The 17,819-nt window shown below is 53.2% G+C and overlaps 1 protein-coding gene across 11 annotated transcripts in view; it reads left to right on the forward strand.

Moving 5' to 3' along the window:
• BCAR3 (BCAR3 adaptor protein, NSP family member) overlaps window positions 1-17,819 on the forward strand; it is a 282,166-nt gene that overhangs the window by 227,944 nt on the left and 36,403 nt on the right. The window contains exon 1 of one of the 11 annotated variants that reach the window (XM_008264866.4): window positions 5,927-6,354. The exons of the other annotated variants lie outside the window; for them this stretch is intronic. Coding sequence (XP_008263088.2) covers window positions 6,271-6,354 — 84 coding nt within the window. The 5' untranslated portion in view covers window positions 5,927-6,270. Of the gene's footprint in view, window positions 1-5,926; window positions 6,355-17,819 lie in introns of those variants that run through there. 11 annotated transcript variants of the gene reach the window in all.

Consider the following 17,819-nt stretch of genomic DNA (forward strand, 5'->3'; position numbering starts at 1 on the left):
TCTCTTGTGTACCAACTGGAGCCAGGCGGTGATCAGTGGCACAAGGCATGGGTAGCAGGAACCTGCAGCAATAGTGGGGGAAATGGGTCTGCTTGTTCTTTCTTTCATGGAGGAAATGGGTCTGTTGTCCTCCCCTCCCCTCCTCTCCCCTCCTCTCCCCTCCTCTCCCCTCCTCTCCCCTCCTCTCCCCTCCTCTCCCCTCCTCTCCCCTCCTCTCCCCTCCTCTCCCCTCCTCTCCCTCTCATTTTTTGAAGATTTTTTATTTATTTGAAATGCAGAGTTACAGAGAGAGAGAGAAAGAGTCTTCCATCCACTGGTCACTCAGTGACCGGAGCTGGATTGATCCCAAGCCAGGAGCCAGGAGCTTCTTCCAGGTCTCCCATGTGGTTGCAAGGGCCCAAACACTTGGGCTCTCTTCTACTGCTTTCCCAGGCCATAGCAGAGAGCTATATGGAAAGAGGAACAGCTGGGACTTGAACTGGTGCCCATATGGATGTCGGCGCTACAGGTGTCGGCTTTACCCACTACATCACAGCGCTGGCCCCCATCCCTTCTTTCAAAGGGAAACGGAAGCTCCTGTTTGCTGCATGCCTACTCTGTGCAGAGTGCCCGGCTCTTTGTGTTACCTCACTTGATGCTCGAAGTAACTGAGTTCAGGAAAGAAACCGAGGCCCACGGAGATTAATTTCTCAAGGTCACCCCACTAGTTGTGGTCTAGTGAAGACGTGAACCCACCCTGGCTCTCGCCGTTCCATCCTGCTTCCAGGCTGTGCTCCAGAGCCACTTTGGAGAGCTGCAGGTGTCGCTCTGCCGAAGTGCTCGGGATGGGAGAGCCCTGCTGCTCCTGCTGGTAAGGCTTCCTTCTGCAGCGCTCCCACGGCAGGGCCCTCTGCGGGGCTTCTCTGGTCATTGCTCATGCGGCTCACGCTTCCCAAAAGTGCAGGGGCGGGGAAAGAGGAAAGCAGACAGCAAAGAAGACCTGGGAGCTGAGATGTGGGAGAAATAAATGATTGCTCTGGGTGTGATCACTGCATACTAAGTATGCAACGGAAGAAAGCTTAGAAAGTAGGTGGCAAATCGTCTCTGGTGGGTAAGGGTCCCAGGGCTGTGTGGGTGGGCTTCAGGCCGTTCGGGAATCTCCAGAAGCCTCATGTCAAGTGTTGAGTGAATACGCCTTTTGCTGGGAGAAGCATCCGTGACTGTCATAGAATCCCATCAAAGGCCAAGCCTGGCAGATAGTCTGAGTTCACTGTTTGAGAGACTGGAATATATCCTGTGCATGTTCTTTTAATTTTGCTGTAACGTTAAAAACAGAAAATCGAGCTTGTATAATACAGGACTTCTGGGGTGATACCAGGATATAGGTAGTGGAGGGGTGTATACAGGATGGCATGGGATAACGCAAGGAAGCAAAGTCAGGGCTGAGTGCCTAATTCCGCTTCCCGATGGCCATTTATGCAACTTTAATAGCTACTTAGAGAAACGAGTGGGTAGTGGGTGAGGGGAGCATCAGGCCCAGCCAGGAGGAGTCCGTTGGTGAAGACTGTAGGCTGTGTGTGTGTGTGCTGGGCAGATCAATACAGCTTCTGGAGAGAGCCCACTTAACAGCCGTTCTCTGTCATCCCCCTGAGGAATCTGGGGAAGCTGTCGGGCAGATGAATACAGCAAACCCGCCTAACTGCATCCTGTGTGTCCCAGGGCTTGTCCACAGCCGCACACAAAGCAGCCCCAGGGCTCGGCTTGCGTTCTCGCCCCTCCTCCCACTGAGTCCACATGCAGGAAGAAATACATTGAGTTTGTACACGAGAAATGTGTTGAGCTGTCTTTTGTAGCTTCTGTGGCTCCACAGTCTGGCTAGAAAAGCAGGTGATGTCTTGCCCAGAGCCCTCTCCTGTGGTCCCCAGCTCTGTTCCCTCAAGCCCTGGGCTCTTCTGTGAGGCTACAGCTTGGCGACTCATGTACCTTGGCCTACGATGGGGTTCTGTCTGATACACCCATCTTAAACTGAAAATGTCTTGAGTCAGGTAGTACACCTAAGCCAGCAAACCTCACACTGTGGTCTAGCCCACCTTGAATGTGCTCAATTTGCTCATCTTTGCCCACAGGTGGGCAAACTTGGCTCATAGGAGTCTGTTTTATAGCCGTGTTATTTATTGAATAGTGAAAATGAAAAGCAGTGTGTACGTGCATTCACAACCATCATAAAGTCAAAAAGTCTTAAGTGAGCCATGCTAAGTCACAGACCATCTATCTGTTCAGAACCAGTCAGACACAGGGCAGGTGCCTGTGGAGCTTTGGGGGGCAGGGTTGCTAATAAGCTTGCCCCTTCTCTGGCCCGTGGCTGGCCAGGCAGCTGAGCCTGCAGAGGGCATCCACACCCACACCATAACACCAGACCAATCCCAACTGGGCAAGGCCACACTCATCTTTCCCTGCTTCCCAGGATGCCTGGGGAACCACAGCTGGTTACTTACTCCCTAGCTCACTAAAGCTGTCTTTGTTCACAGAGCCAGCTTGCTGGGGCCTTGTGGAAGCAGAGAGCCGGAGAGGCCTGATGCATGGGGGCGGGGATGAGGTGGGGAAGACTCTCCCACGTTGCCAGGGAGATTGTGTTGTTTTGATCTTGGTACCTGACTCCCGCCCCCACTGCTGTTCTGAGTGTGCTGGGGCCAGCCAGGCCTTGCAGCCTTGGCTCAGTTCCCTTCCTCTCTGCCCCTGGGCACTGTCAGTGTCCTCGGAGCTGCTGGACAATGACCAAGAGTGCCAAGGCCTGATGCTGGGGTGGCTGTGGGAGCCCTGGGCAGTATGGTTCTTGCAATGCCCTGCAGGTCACCAGGAGGCATGCCTCTCCTGCCATCTCTCTCCCCATGCCCCGCCTCTTCTATCGGGGGCTGTGGCACTTTGGGAAAGGGCACCCGCAGCTATCTCTCTGGGCCGGTCCCAGCTGAAGTGCCGCGGCCAGTGGGACACACTTGGCTGCTGCACAGGGCTGGCAGGCAGCTCTTGTTTCCATGGTTACTAAATAGGGCAGGTTAGTGTTAGGGCTGCCCCAGGGAAAACCAGCATTGAGGCCGGTGCTTTGCAGGGGCCTGTCCTCGGAAGAGGGGGCTGCACTTGATCTGAGGCAGTGGGGATTTCTGGCGAGGGTCCACCTGGCTGTGCAGCGGGGCCCTTTGCACAGGTGTTTCCCTTGGTGCAGAGGCTTGCGCTTCTCGGGTGGCCGAGGGGGGCGCTGGAGAGCATCCGCAGGACCCTCCCGAGCGCTTTGCTCTGCCCCGCCCTTCATCAGCCACCACCCCTGGTTTCCTTCTGAAGCACCTTCCCCCGTCCCTCAAAAGGCGTGGTGTTTAGAAACTCCCAATCCAAATTTGAGTGGTCCTGAGTCTCCCGTAGCAAGCAGTCAGGAGATGACGCACCGCCCCAGGCCTTTTCCTGGGGCTGTGCGACCAACAGGTTTGATTCTCAGACGTTAAACACCTCCTGTTTGTGCTGCCTGCTGGCTGCTCTGAGCCGGAGCTCTGCAGTCCCAGGCTGGAGTCCCCGTCCTTTGTTCTCTGGCCCTCAGCTTCTTTGTAACTAGAATAGAATAATCGTTGTGGGGAGAATGGGGGGAATCGATCAGCATGGATAAGAGACATCTAAGAGCATAAGAAGGGCACTTGGTGAATTTGTGCAGTTATCATCTTCAGTTGCAGGAACAACGCGTTATTTTAGTCTCTCTCCTTGGCCGCTTTGGGAGAAAATTGATTGAAATCTATGAGTGCTGCTTCAGAAATTATTTTTTTGATGTGGTACAAGAATAAAAGGTGCTTAGGAGACCGTTCCCTAACAAGATTAGCCCATTCTTTACTCCCACAGAGCACATTCTTGGGGACATCGTGGAGATGTTTCTTAGAGAAAACATGGCAAACCTCCGGTGACAAGAGCGCACCTGGATGCCTGTACTCTGGCTCTGGAGCACTTATCTACATAATTGTCTGTAATTTGCATGTCTGAGTGATTTGCTTGTTTTTTTTTTTTTTCTTGCAAAATTTATTTTGAAAGAGCAGAAAGCAAGTGAGACAGAGAAAGAGAGCGATCTTTCATCCATTGGTTCACTCTCCAGATGGCCACAATGACCAGGGCTGAGCCAGGCCAAAGCCAGGAGCTTCTTCTTGGTCACTTGCGTGGGCGCAGGGGCCCAGGTACTTGAGCTGGATCAGAAGTGGAGCAGCCAGGCCTCAAATTGGCTCCCATCTGGGATGCCGGCGTCACAGGCGGTGGCTTAACCCTCTGTGCCACAGCGTGGACCCCTGGATGCTCACTTTCGGGGAAGCGTCTTTGTTCACGCCTTCTGGGGGAAGGATATCTGGCCTGCAGAGGGTCTTGGCTGATGATCTCACTGAATTTCGGGGCAGGACTGAAAGAGCCATCGCACTCCTTTCCTGTGCCGGGGATGGTGCTCTGCCAGCCCTTTGGGGTGTGTGTGTCAGCCTCCAGGAGTTTATGTCCTGCCAAAGGGGAGCAGCAGGTGGACGCTGAGCCCTTTTCCCTGGCAGCTCTTGGCCCGATGGATGAGTCACCCTCGCAGAGCTGGGCTCTGGCCGCTCCGCTGGACTGACCATTGCACCCCATCTAGCACAAATGAGAGCAAGCAGAAAACGCTTCCTCATGGGGCCGGTACTCGGACCTGGGTGGACTGTATTGACCCACCAGCTGGCCCATCTCCAGGTGTTCTACCAGCTCAAAAACCTCTCTGAGTTCCACCCCTGGGACTTGCTTCAGTTCCCAGGTGGCTCTCCCAGCACCCGGGAGTCTCCAGGGCCGCATGTCTGCCCTGGGGTGGTGGCAGACCCGAGAAGCCCCATCCCCACCTCCTCCCTCTGCCGCTCAGTGGCCGTGAGGTCTATGGCTCTCCGCTCCCCTCATTCAAACCCAGAAGCTGCTGGCCGGGAGTTGAACAAACAAACAATCCCCTGTTTTTACGGTCAGACATGACCCAGTCCCAAGGCTGAGGGCCCCTGAGGACTGGACACTAATCCCGTTGGATATTTCTCATACCTCTTTCATGCCTCATCTGGTTGTGTTCCCTTCCGGCCTGCGCAGGTCAGTTTCCTCCTCCTTACAGGTCTCTGCCTGCTCGAAGGCGCAGACGGCTCTGGGACACACTGCATTTCTGAGTGGCCGTAGCCACAGAGAGTTAGCGTTTGGAGCTGGGGGAGAGGAAGAGCTACAGGCAGAAACCTGGATTTGATTGAAAAAGAAACGGAGCAGAGTCGGGTTGAGTGTCACTGTAACTGGAGCAAAAGAGGGGAGGGTGTGAGGGGGCTCTGGGTCAGGTCCTGGCCTCTGACCTCAGGGCCCTCTAGGAAGTCTTCGCTGGGCTGCGTTGGGTGCAAGGTTTGTGTGCTGGATGTAGGTGAGGCCACTCCGTGAGGAGACAGGAAATTAAGGAGGGGAGCAGGAGCAGCACTTGGGTCAGATGGGGCCACACCGCCCCTTCCTCTCACAGCCTGCATGGCTGGGTGGGGAGGACACGCGGTGCCCAGGGTGTTTGCGACAGACTTGTTAATTAAACACCAAAAGGCAATACTGTGTTGCCAATCACGATGGCTGTGCCAGCGCTATCAGCTGCAACCTGGCTGTCAGGAGCATCCTAATTAAAAATAAACAGCTCTGGAGGTGGGCACGGGAGGTGGGGGGGCCGGGGCTGCTTGCCTGGATTTCTAGGACTGCTCCCGGAAAAAGTCACGCCCTGGTCACTTGAGGCCACCTCCTTTTCTCAATGGAGCCTCTGTCTCGTAGCAAGGTGGTGTGATGTGTACAACTTGCCCTGCTTCCTTAAACCCCGGGGGGGCTGGGGTGACAGGCAGCCGGGCAACGCCCCCCAGGAGGGCTGGCTGCCTGTCGGGGGTGCAGGGGGGGTTGAGCCGTTCCTGCTGGTCTCTACACTGCGGGCCAGCTAAAGCCCAAGGCCTGCTCTGAGAGGGGTTAGAATTTCATCAGAGAGCAGGGCTGGTCACATGAGAGTTTCTGGCACTGTGTGCAGGGCAGGCTGGACACCAGCCTGCCAGAATTGAGCGAGCGGATTGTATTGGCTTCGGCGGCGGCGGGGAAAAGTCCCAGACTGGCCTGGGAGCAGGAGCCGACTCACTCCCCCAGGCCACGGAGTGCCGGCAGGAGTGAGCAGCACAGCTGCTGCCGGCAGGACCCTGGGGCATTGACATCCGAAGCTCCGTGTCTCTGGACCCCGAGGAGAGTGTGTGGTCCCCAGGACGGAAGACGGGAAAGATGCCCAAGGAATGCAACGCGTTCCACGCCCTCTCGGCAGCTCTGTGCTGCTTCTACCACCGCAAGTCTTTGATGGGAGTCAAGGTAGGTGTGGGTTGGAGATGGGGCGCATCTGTAATTCCCTCCTGGGCCCTGAGAGCGCTAGTTTTCTGCTGGGCATGAGAAGCAGCTGGCAGCTTGCTGGCGGCAGACACGGAGGCGCTGTCTCTGACGGCTGGATCTTCGCGAGCCCCTAGTGGGTAGCCTTGCCTGGCAACATAGTCCAGCAGCACAGGACCCACTCCTTGTCGGTGTTTTGGGACAGACACTCTGGGTCTCCTGGGGCTGACATTTGAAACCAGAGTGGCTCAGCAGGACAGGGCTGTTTTTCTTCTTTCTTTCTAGTCTCCCTGTCTTCCCTCTTCCCGATGAGTGGAAGGTGGCCGAGCCCCTTTCTCTGTGTAGCCTGCTGGTGTGTGTGGCATGGCCATAGCGCCTAGAATGCCAGCCAGCTTCCAAAGTGTTTCAGGGTTGAGAGCATGTTTTCCTTTGGCGCTCACATCTTAACCTTTGTTCCGAGACCAGAGTGCTGAGCTCGGGCTGTGCGTGATGTCTCCATAGGCCATGAAAATACTCAGCCTCATTGGACTCATTCAAGGCGAGCCCTGGGTTCTGTGGCATCTGCCTGCAAGGCATAAAGAATTTCGATTAGCATGGGCTCTCGTGGATCTTGGGAGTGTTGTCTGTTTTGGAAAATTCCGTGGGCCCCCAGCTACCTGTGGGCCTTGTTTGTTCCTGGGAAGCAGAAGTTGGAAAGCTCTCAAGGAATTCTCCCAACCCGAGGCAGAGTGGCCTCCCCCAAGGGACTGACCCCGCTGCTGCCCCCCTGCCGTGAGCTCTCGATGCTCCTTGGCCTTCTTCTCAAGGATGCTGCTTTAAAACCCTCCAGAAAGCACCTGTTCACGGGAGGAAGACGCTGCTGTCGAGGACTGCACAGCGAGTGCCGGGAGGGTGAGCTGTGCAGAGCGTGCCTCTGGTTGAGCGCTCAGAGCGGCCTGCCAGCCGTCCAGCAGAGTGCATTTTTGTCTCTTTGTCAGGGAATTTGGAGGAGGCTGGGTAATTAATCATTGGTGCAAAGCGTTCCCACCCTGCCCTCAGGGCCCCTTTCTGTCGTGGGGCCACGTGGGGTGAGTTGAGGACCCTGTGGTTTCTGGCCTAAATATGGATTGTTCCAGCACAGGGCAGATGAAGTCATGCCATTAGCAGTATTTTAAAGCTGTCAAAGATAGACTGGGAGGCCCCCGAGGGAACGGCGTGCTTTGGGGATTGGCAGCAGCTTCTCCCTCTGATGGGCCAACTTTGGCTAATTCAGTAAAGTGCAACTCAGCACTTGGTATGGGAGGAATCAGCCCATAAATATCTGGGGCCGGGCGACAAGATTTGTTTGGAAGCCCCGGTGGGCCCGCAGCTCTGACCCCAAGGAGAGCACGGAAAGGGCCACCTTGTGCCGTCCCCGCCTCCCAGCCTCTCTGCGAGGCCATGCCCACAGCTGACTGTCATCAGTGGAAATACCCTCCTTGTCACCAGGTTTTCTGTCCCATCCCTGGGTGGTGGAAGTCTTTATTGCACTGAGGCCTTAGCCTGCTCGCTCACCGGAAGCTGGAGCCTAAAGTCCCCACTTAGGGCTCCCCAGCTGCATCCCCAAGATGAGAGTTTCCCTCTTCGCTTGGCTTAGCTGGTCTACCTGGGAGGAAATCTGGTGTACTTCTTCATCTCGCCTCCTGCTAATGCCCCAACGACAATGCTGAATTGCTTTATTGACTCCCACTTTAATTAGGGGTTTCAGGTCTTGCTGCTCATAATTAGTTTCCGTTGCAATTAGAGTTTCAAAATTAAATTGGGATTGATTGCCTGATAGCCAGGCGGAAATAAAGCTCCAGTTCTTGACCATGTATACTGCTTCTCTTGGCGTGCGTTTCTCCTACCAAAAATAACCCTGCGGTAGCCATGGAAACTTTCCATTTGGTTTAATCCATATCATCTCCGGAGAAAGTAGGATGTTATTAATAGTATTTGTTGTATGGGAAAAAACTAAGAATGTAAAACTCCTTGATTCCGTAGGAGACCGGTCTCACTGGTGCTCTCAGGGAAGGGATCTTATCGGCCAACGTCTTGCAGTATTCAGGATGTACTTAGGGGCCCCCTACAAACTGGCACACAAAGACCCTGGAAAGGAAGTAGATGGGAGACCAGAAGTGGAGAGAAGGATCAGAACTGTGCATCCTTGGCTGCCCCTCAAAGAGCTGAGGCCAAACGTGAGCTGCTGCAGCCGTGCACGCCCACAGCCATGACGTGAACATCCCACGGGGCTTCACGCTAAGCAGTCATTTCCCAAAAGATCACTGGATCCTTTTCCCGGATTAAAAAATTAAAAAAAAAAAAAACACACACCTTGATTGCATTTTGCACAACAGAAAGAAACTTGTAATGAAGTGCTCCAGATCCTTAATTTCCCAGAGTACACTACGGCCCCGTGTCCACGGCCCTCCCATGCAGCATAAGCCTCTGCTAATTGGGTGGGCCTGGGAGTGGGGTGGAAGATGGCAGCTGAGGCCCAGTTCCCACCTTCAGGGGACCGGCGCTGGCTCAGAGTGTTACGTCATTGCAGTCGCACAAGGCTTCCCGACAGACGTCTGCGTCTTTCACGCGTTGTCAATCAAGTCTCAAAACAAGCTCTGTGAGTTGAGCAGGGCGATAGTTTTCCTTACCTCAGGGGAGAGACCGAGGCTCAGAGAAGCATCATTTCCTGGGGAACCAGGACTGACGTCAGATTTCCTAGGGACATGTCCAGTGTTCTCTCTACTGTACCAGATTAGGACCGTTGAAAGCTAGGGGCTGGCGTTGGTGGCACAGCCACCACCTGTGGTGCTGGCATTCCATAGCTGAGTGTCATTTGAGTCCCAGCTGCTCCCTTCCCATCCAGATCCCCGCTGGAGTACCAGGAAAGGTAGCAGAGGGTGCTCCAAGTGCTTGGTCCCCTATCACCCACATGGGAGACCCAGATGGAGTTCCAGGCTCTGGGCTTTGCCTTGACCCAGCCTGGGCCATTGCAGCCATCTTGGGGGTGAGTCAGTGGATGGAAGATCTCTCTCAATCTCTTCCTATCTCTGTCACTCTGCCTTTCAAATAAACACGTAAATAAACCCTTAAGGCAATTGAAACCTGAAACAAGATGGTGTTGTGTGTATTAATACTTTATTCTGCAGTCAGTTGGGAGAGCAGTGTGAGCCTCCATTTCTAGGGGTGATTTCAGGGAAGATGTGGGACTGGCGCTTGCAGAATAGGTGAACTCTTTTAAAGTTTTTGGTTTTTTAGTAAGTCAGTATTTGGGTGCATGATGGGGAGGATGGTTTGGGAAGGCATTCTACTCGGGGGAGTAGCAGACCCCATATCCCAAAGCACTGGCACTGGGCGGTAGGGAGGGGTGCATTTTGCCTGGTGGTTAAGATGTCAGTTAAGATGCCCAAGTCCCCCATCAGAGTACTTAGATTCAATTCTTGGCTCCACTGTTGAGTCCACTTCCTGCTAGCCCTGGCCCTGGGAAGCAGTGGTGATGGCTTAAGTAATTGGGTTCCTTCTGCCAGCGTGGGAGACCTGGAGAGAGTTCCCAGCTGCTGGCTTTGGCCCTAGCACGGGACTGTTGCAGGCATGTGGGGAGTGGACCAAATAAATACACACATATTTAAAGAAGACCCAGGTGTCGACAGAAGGCCAAGAGCCAGATCTGCTCAGAGAGAACAGTCCTCAGAGAGGTTTAGTGGGTTACACGGTCAGAAAAGTGATGGAGGACTTTGGGGTCGAGGCTGGGGAGTCGGGAATGAGCCACTTCAGGCCCCCAGGAGGAGCTCACAAGTGTTTGGGGCAGAGGTGCACATGGACTTCAGTCCTGGCCGCACCCTCAGTTGTCACTTGCTGTGCTTTGTGTGTGTCTGGTCTTTGCCAGGTGCTGGGGATCCAGTCCCTGTATGGGAGGAATTCTCGGCCCAGCTGGGGAGACCTGCCACAGTCCTACGTGGGGCGGCCATTCTATAGACATGAATCGGCCGTCTGAAAGAAGGTGTGGTCTGTCAATGATTTGGTGGTGCTCTTTCTCCAGGCACCGTGGCTCACGAGGCTAGGCATGTGCCTGGCATCGCCTGGGCTGGGGAGGGGGCAAGGAGCCCACCTTAGGGAGGTCAGGCCTCTGCTGAGTTAGGAAGGTTGCGTAGAAGTTATCCAGGAAAGAAAAGGGCATTGTGGGTAGAGGGAGGGACCCATGCAGAGGAGTGGCAATGTGGAGCAGCCAGGTGTGGGTGGAAGGTGCCACCTTGGATGGGACAGGGGAGTCAGCAGGGGTGACCGCTGGCAGGACCCACTGGAGGTGTCTGGGGAGCTGCAGAAGGGACTGGGTAGAAGCACAGTAGATCACATTTCTGGGGGCAGCATGACCTAACCCCCACCTCCTCGGCCCTTCCCATCTCTGATGACTGATTGACTTATTTTGGGGGGTGGGGGTGGGGGAGGAGCTGAAGCTCACTACCTTCTCCATGGCCACTCCCGGGGAAGATGCAGTTGTGTCCGAGGAGCCTAAGAGATGAGTTACCTTGGCATGCATGAGGAGGCCGCCTTGCTGGGAGAGCGCGGACAGAGAGATTGGACTGCGCGTCTGAGGGTGGATGACTGAGTTAAGCCTCAGCCAACAGGTCATTAAGTCCAGTGCTGGCGGCCTTGTCCGTGAGCAGCCACGGCTCCAGGCAGCAGGTCTTAAATGTGTTTCCCTCACTGAGGTCCGACTGTCTCTGCAGCCATGAGATACAGTATGGTGAGAGGTGTTTATTGCTAGGTTGTGTTTCATTTTGCTTTAAATCATTTCCTTTCTGCAAACTACTCAGCGCTTCTTTGAACCCACATTACAGCCTGAGGGGCCACATCTGCCCGCCCGTGGAGCGTGGGGTCCCTGGAACTTGGTTTCGTTTGAAGCTGCCTTTGGATGGTGGCGTGCGTGTGGTAGAGTGACAGTCCTGCAGGTTTCCCTGAGGCCAGTGCTTTGCTCTGTCACTGTGACAGTGGGCTCCTAGTGACACATGCTGGTGCTGACGTTGGGGCAGACACACCTTCAGCATGGACTGCACACAATGGAAAAAGCCATGTGGGAAAAGTCTTCCCAAGTGACAAGCCCTGCTGGCTGCTAGTTGCTCCTTTATCTCTCCAGCCCTAAAAAAAAAAAAACCAGTGCGGCATTTTTTATGAGCCATGAATGCATTCCATTGCCATCTGGGAGCCACTGGGGTCTGGTTTCAACCAATGCTGGACAGAGGCTGTGTCCTAGCATCCCCTTGCCCAATAGACCCCAGTACTTGAAGCCTAGCCGAGGACTTATTTTTGTTGGAGGGACCTGAGTGGGAAGCAGAGATGGGGCTGGGACCTGGGAAAATCCTGTTAGCAGATTCAGCACCTCCAGGACTGCAAGAGGATGCAGCAGGCTGTAGGCTGGGGAGGATGCGGAGGGAGGGCTGGTGAGCTCGGAGCATGGAGGTCTCAGCAGAGGAGAGGCCAGCAGCACACAGGGTCACCGCCAGGTATATAGCTGTTGTCAAGGACAGCTTGGGGTCTGTTAGCTGATTTGGGGTATCCTCAGAGCAGAGGAGACCCAGCCTGACCTGTTTGGCAGCGGGGGCAGCGAGAGGAGTGCTCACGAGGTGGGACACCGCTGTGCATTGCTCTCCCCAGGTGCATTTCCAGGGCATGTCCACAGCCCCAGAAACTGCTGTCAGAATCTGACCTTGGCCATGAGAATGTCTGCTGTGGAAGAGCCGTGATCAGTTTCTAGGAGAAGCACTGTCCCCAGTGCAGATAACATTACGCTCGTGCTTTTATGAAGGCAGTTCTGTGCGAGAGACTGACAAGGTCAGACCCTGGGTTCTCAGCATGGGGCTCAAGGAGCCATCGGCCAGCCTCTCGCAGAAGTCACCTGGCCATGCCCACTCCCGTGCCTGCTGAGGGGCACACAGGTGGGTCTTTCCATCCAGAAGGAGCTCTGCCTGTCTGGCATGGGGCTAGCTGCCCAAGCAGCTGTCTCCCCGTTGTGGCAGGTGCAGAGGTGGGCAGGATGCATGGCCTGTTGTGAGAGTCGGGGAGAGGTCTTTAACCTGCCTCACTCAGGGAGCTCCTGGAGGAGGTGGCACAGTAGGAGCACAAGTGCAAGAGGCACGGGAGAGAGAAAGAGCATCCCAAATAGGTCGGCAAACAGAGCACATGGGGCTTGTGTGCTGTGGAAAGATGGGACTTTGCACTAGGGGCAGTGGGGGACGAGGTGAAGGTTTGAGGTGAGCTCTCTGTGTGTCGGAGGAGTTTGAGGAGCAGTGTCCCCCCGACACACGCTGTGTCCCCAGCCTCGAAGCTTCCCAGCAGTCAGCCTTGTCCTTGCTCGTTCCTCCACCCTCTCTTCAAGGCGTGTCCTTTAAGACCCTCAGTGTAAGATCCTGCTGCTTCCTCCACTGGGACAGTCAGGGCTATCAATGGCTACCACCCTTTCCTGTCCTTACCACCGCCCCCACAGGCTGCAGCCACGCCACACCCCTTCTCCCTCCCTCCAGCCTCCAAGGATGAAGTGTCCATCTCCGTGACCCCAGCCGGCCCAGCCACTTGTGCTTGTGGTTGTCCCCTCCCCTGGGACTCCTCTCCATTGATCTCTGCACTCAGCAGGGACCTTTAGTCTCTGTTTTTACCTACACTTTCTTCCTAGTTTATGAAAATGCTCTGGTCTTTTCCTTCCTCAAAACCATCCACATTTCCATGTCTTCCTTCCAGGTATCATCTTCCATCCACTGGCCCTCCATTGGCCAATTCCTTCCTTCCCATTGGCCATTCAGCCCCCTGTCCTCCACTGACAACCTGCACATGGCCAAGTCCAGTAGGTGCTGTTCATCTCTGATTTGATTGGGATTCTCTGCTGCCATTCCTCCCTGAACTCCTGCTTTCTCAGTCTCCAAGACACTGCACTGCACTTGTTTTCCTGGGTGTTTGCTAGCTTACCCGGTCTTCTCTTGAGTTTCTCTTTCTAGTCCACCTCTTAAAAGCCAGTGCCCCCCAGCCCTCTTCTCATGTTGTATCCCAAGTCTAGATGGGAGGAGAAATGAGATACCCTCTATACTATGTATTCCAAAGTTCTGTCTCCAGTTAACCTGTCCCTATAGCTCCCAGACCCATGGCCTGCTGAGAGCTCCTAACTCTACATCTTCACCAACCTGCTCGGCTTTCATGCTCTACTGGTTGCTGGTGGTTCAGTTGTCTTTCTGGAGCACCCATGCCTCTTTCTGCTCTTCATTCTCCATGTGTCAGTTAGTAAGTCTTTGTGCTATTACTCCTAAAACATCCCTCTTGTGTGTCCGTTTCTCTCTGTTTCTACCACTGCTGTATTAATCCAAGACTCGTCAGTTCTTGTTTAGAATTTCACAGTAGCTTTCCAATGACCCTCCTGTCTCCTAACTCTTCATAGGAGGTCATAACCCTTCTATTTGACATTCCTAGAGATGGCGGTGTGCTCTGTCCTTACAGACTATGTGTCTGTATTTGGAAAGTCTAATTACTACAAGGCCTCATCTCATTTGTGTCAAAATCTATGCACCTGCAACACTTGCCTTGTTCTGTAGTTAAATGAGTGGGATAGTCCTCCAGATGATAGCCCCCTTCAGATGGTAAGCTTGTCTAGTTTGAGGTCAAAGCAGTTGATACAAATGGAGACCTAGAAATAAAAGAGGAGGGATTCTGGATTTGTTTCTCTAGGGAATTGGCCCAAGAATGTTTGACCCATCATCTTGCGACAATAATAGCCTAGGCCTTAGATATTTTAGCACAGACCTCAAGTTCCCTTTACGTCTTTTTTATTTTTATGCAAGCTAAGCATTCCCAGTTCTTTATATACTTTGGGATACTTGGATTCTAATTTTCAGTCAGTCCCTAACTCTGTAAATCTGAGCAGGTCATGAAAATGTCATGTTTTCTCTTGTGAGATATAAATATTCTTGCTAGCTGTTTGGTTACCAGGAACAGTGTGTGGATTCATGTGATTGTGTGCGGAGTGTCTTGTTTCTCTAAGTCCAGTTCCTATTTTGTGCCTTTCCATGACACCTCACATGGAGTTTGTTTTTTAAAAGCTTATTAGCTTGTTAAATGAGATATGTGAATGTCACACATTTGAGCTCCTCTCAGGGAACTGTGCCTTCAAAGTGACCTTCGAGTTGTATATTGACAGTGACTGGGATTGTGATTGGTCATTCAGTTTCATTGAAAGCTTATTGTGTACTTCAGCACTGGCATACGAGATGCCGTTTGTCCCAGAGCAGCATTCTAAGACACCTGTTAGTCATGCTACTATTCTGGAGAGAGAGAATTTGAGAATCAGTTATTCCTCACCCCATGCCAGAGGCTATCTGAATCTTTGCCTTTTACTCTATGTGTTTGCATATTTTTAAAAAAATTTATTTATTTATTTGAAAGTCAGAGTTACACAGAGGAGAGACAGAGAGAGAAAGAGGTCTTCCATCCGATGGTTCACTCCCCAATTGGCCACAATGGCAGGAGCTGCGCCAATCTGGAGCCAGGAGCTTCTTCCGGATCTCCCACACTGGTGCAGGGGCCCAAGGACTTGGGCCATCTTCCACTGCTTTCCCAGGCCATAGCAGAGAGCTGGATCAGAAGTGAAGCAGCTGGGACTCAGACCGGCATCCATATGGGATGGCGGTGCTTCAGGCCAGGGTGTTAACCCACTGCGCCACAGTGCTGGCCCCGTGTTTGGCATATTTTGCTTTTCCTTCCAGTTGTATCTCCTAGTATGTTTCAACTGTGATGTGTTTTGTTGACTCAGTAGTATCTCATTGATTAAAGATGAAGTTTTAAAAGGATAGTATTTGAAGTAAGCTGATTTTGATTTCCTGATGTTACTGTCTTTATTTATGTGCTTGCTTGCTTATTTTAAAGGCAGAGAGACAGTTCACTGGTTCACACTGGGTCACTCCTCCAATGCCTGCCATAGCAAGCACTGGGCCAGGCCAAAGATAGGATCCTGGAACTCAGTCTGGGTCTCCTGTGTGGGTGGCAGGACCCAAGTACTTGAGCTGGCACCTCCCAAGGAATGATTAGCAGGAAACTGGAAGTGGGAGAGGACCTGGGACTCAAACCCAAGCACCCTGATATGGATTGTGGGCGTCCCAAGCAGCACTTTAACTGCTGTGCTAACTGCCCGTCCCTGCGTTCTGATTGAATTACTCATAGTTTACATTAAGATGTTGCATGAACAAGGGTGAATTACCAATGGTCAAGATTTCTGGCTTGGCTCTCTGTGCTTTCTGAACTCCGGTCAGCTGGTCTTCATATCCTTTTATTGTCGTCTGCCTCAGCCAGGGCAGTCTGTTTTTTCTTTCTCTGCGGATGTTAACAAAGCACTTTTATTACTGAGTGTAATCTTGCTGCCAGAGCCGATGATTAATATTTCACTTGCATTGTCTCGTTTAACCCGTGTGCCAACCCTGACGGAGAAAGCACCATTATCAGAAGTCACTGGCGGAGCAGAGTGGCCTAGCGGGGCTTTCCGTGGGTTGAACTGGTACTTAGCTTTTATCTGAAGCCCTTCTTTTCACTGGCCCAGTATGTGATTTAAGGGCAGCGGTGACCCTTTTGGTCTTCAGTGCGGCACATCCAACTTCCCACTGGGAGCCGTCAGAACGCAGGGCTGCCACAAGGGGGCGACTTGGACTCTCTTCCCCAGCAGCGGCTGCTCCAGGAAGTCATCCTCCAAGTTCAGGCCAGAGGAAGGTACCCACCAGGGCTTTCAGCTGGGAGAGATGAACTCTTGGACCTCTCGGACCTCTCTTCCTGTTGCAGTATCTGTTGATGGGAAGGCTGAGAGCGCCTCGGAGCTGAGCTCTGAGTGAGCTCGGGGGTGAACAGTGCTTTGTCAAGATCCTGAGAAACGTGCCAGACAAGCCCACTGGGGACCAGGCAGGGGCGGGAGATCTGCGGTGGACTGGGCATGCCGGGCAGTGTCTCTCATGGTGGGGCTCGCCTTCAGGAAGGAAAGAGGCAACCTTTGTTGATGCTGGGTAGGGGGTGCACTCTGGAGAAACTCAGCGCTCCTCCTGTGGTTTTCAGAGAAAAAGCAGCCTCCTTCAGCGAGAAGCCATCTTCTGTCCCTGGGCGTTCTACCCTAGTGAAATGGAGTTCAAAAGCAATAGCTTTGATGTGCAGAGGAGAACTTGCCCAAGGAATGATGGGACAAGAGGTCCAGCAGCTTAACATCAAAGTGAGCCGTGGTGCCCCTTTGGAAGGTTCGAATGTAATTAGTTGGCCATGTAGGATTAAGTTTCTCCTGCCTGCTTAGAGGGTGCTGTACTTTAGGACTCTAGTCTGCACAAATTAAACTTAAATCCGCCTTTGTAGTTTGCACACATGGATAGCAGAATTTTCATGGGGATTTCTCAGAACCATGATAAGCAAGGACTTCCACAGATATGCTTATCATATTTCCTATTCACGGTCTCTGGGCTTCTCTTGATAAGAGTTTGATAAGGTTTGATAATGAATAAGATGCAATCTCTTAGATTTGGGCTCTCCAGGGGTTTTGATGGCATTTTCCTGTCTGATGGCCCTTGTAGCATCATTCGTCTGTGAAAAGGGAAAATCAGATACAGTAGAAAAATGAAGCATCTTAATTTAACAGCAAATTGCAATTCAGTTTTTAATGGCACTAGAGTGGGGATGTGTTCTGCAGTGTGATAAATCACCCGGGTCTAATTATAAAGTGGTAAAACGGCTTCAGCACCCATCTGCAGGTTCTCTGCTGAAGATGAGCTTCTTTCTAGGATTTGGAAGAGAGGAATTTATCTCGTCAGGGTACTTACACACTCACGCCCCGTCGGTTGAGTGTTCTGGAACGCTAAAGCTTGCCGAGGTGTTTTGGAATCTCTTTCCTACTGCTGCTGGTCCCTGTCTCAGAAGCTTCCAGAAACCCGCACTGGCCTCAGCGAGGATGTGGGCTGTCTTCCAGGACTCAGCAGTACATTGCTGGCCATTGTCCTGGAATGGCTGGTCCCTTCCGGGAGGCTGTGACCGCTCGCCCTCAAGCCATGGGGTCCTTCCTCCATCACAGTGTGTCTCCCTCAGGTCTTCCAGGAAAGTGGATTGGTGAGCATCCACTCCTCGGGTTCAAGCAGGGACAACGTGTCCCCGTGATTGGCAGGCTCACGGTTGGAAACGGATGCCCTGGTTGTTTCTGCAGAACATTGGCAAGCGGGGTGAAGTGTGTGGGGGTGGGGGAGCCACCCACCAAGGCTGCTCCGCTGAGCTGTAAGGGAAGAGTTGGAAGGCGCAGGCCACAGGCTAGGGCTTCCAGAGAAGGCCCAGCGGAGGCCAGGTGTCTTCATGGGTCAAGAGCCCAACACCTCAGCAGCAAAGAGCCCACGAGGACAGGCTGAGGGCCGTCTGCTGCCGGCACAGAGGGTGAGAATTAGGAGGAGGCGGCCTTCCCATCAGTC

Source organism: Oryctolagus cuniculus, chromosome 7 (genome assembly GCF_964237555.1).
Source record: "Oryctolagus cuniculus chromosome 7, mOryCun1.1, whole genome shotgun sequence".
NCBI classification, from domain to species: Eukaryota; Metazoa; Chordata; class Mammalia; order Lagomorpha; family Leporidae; genus Oryctolagus; species Oryctolagus cuniculus.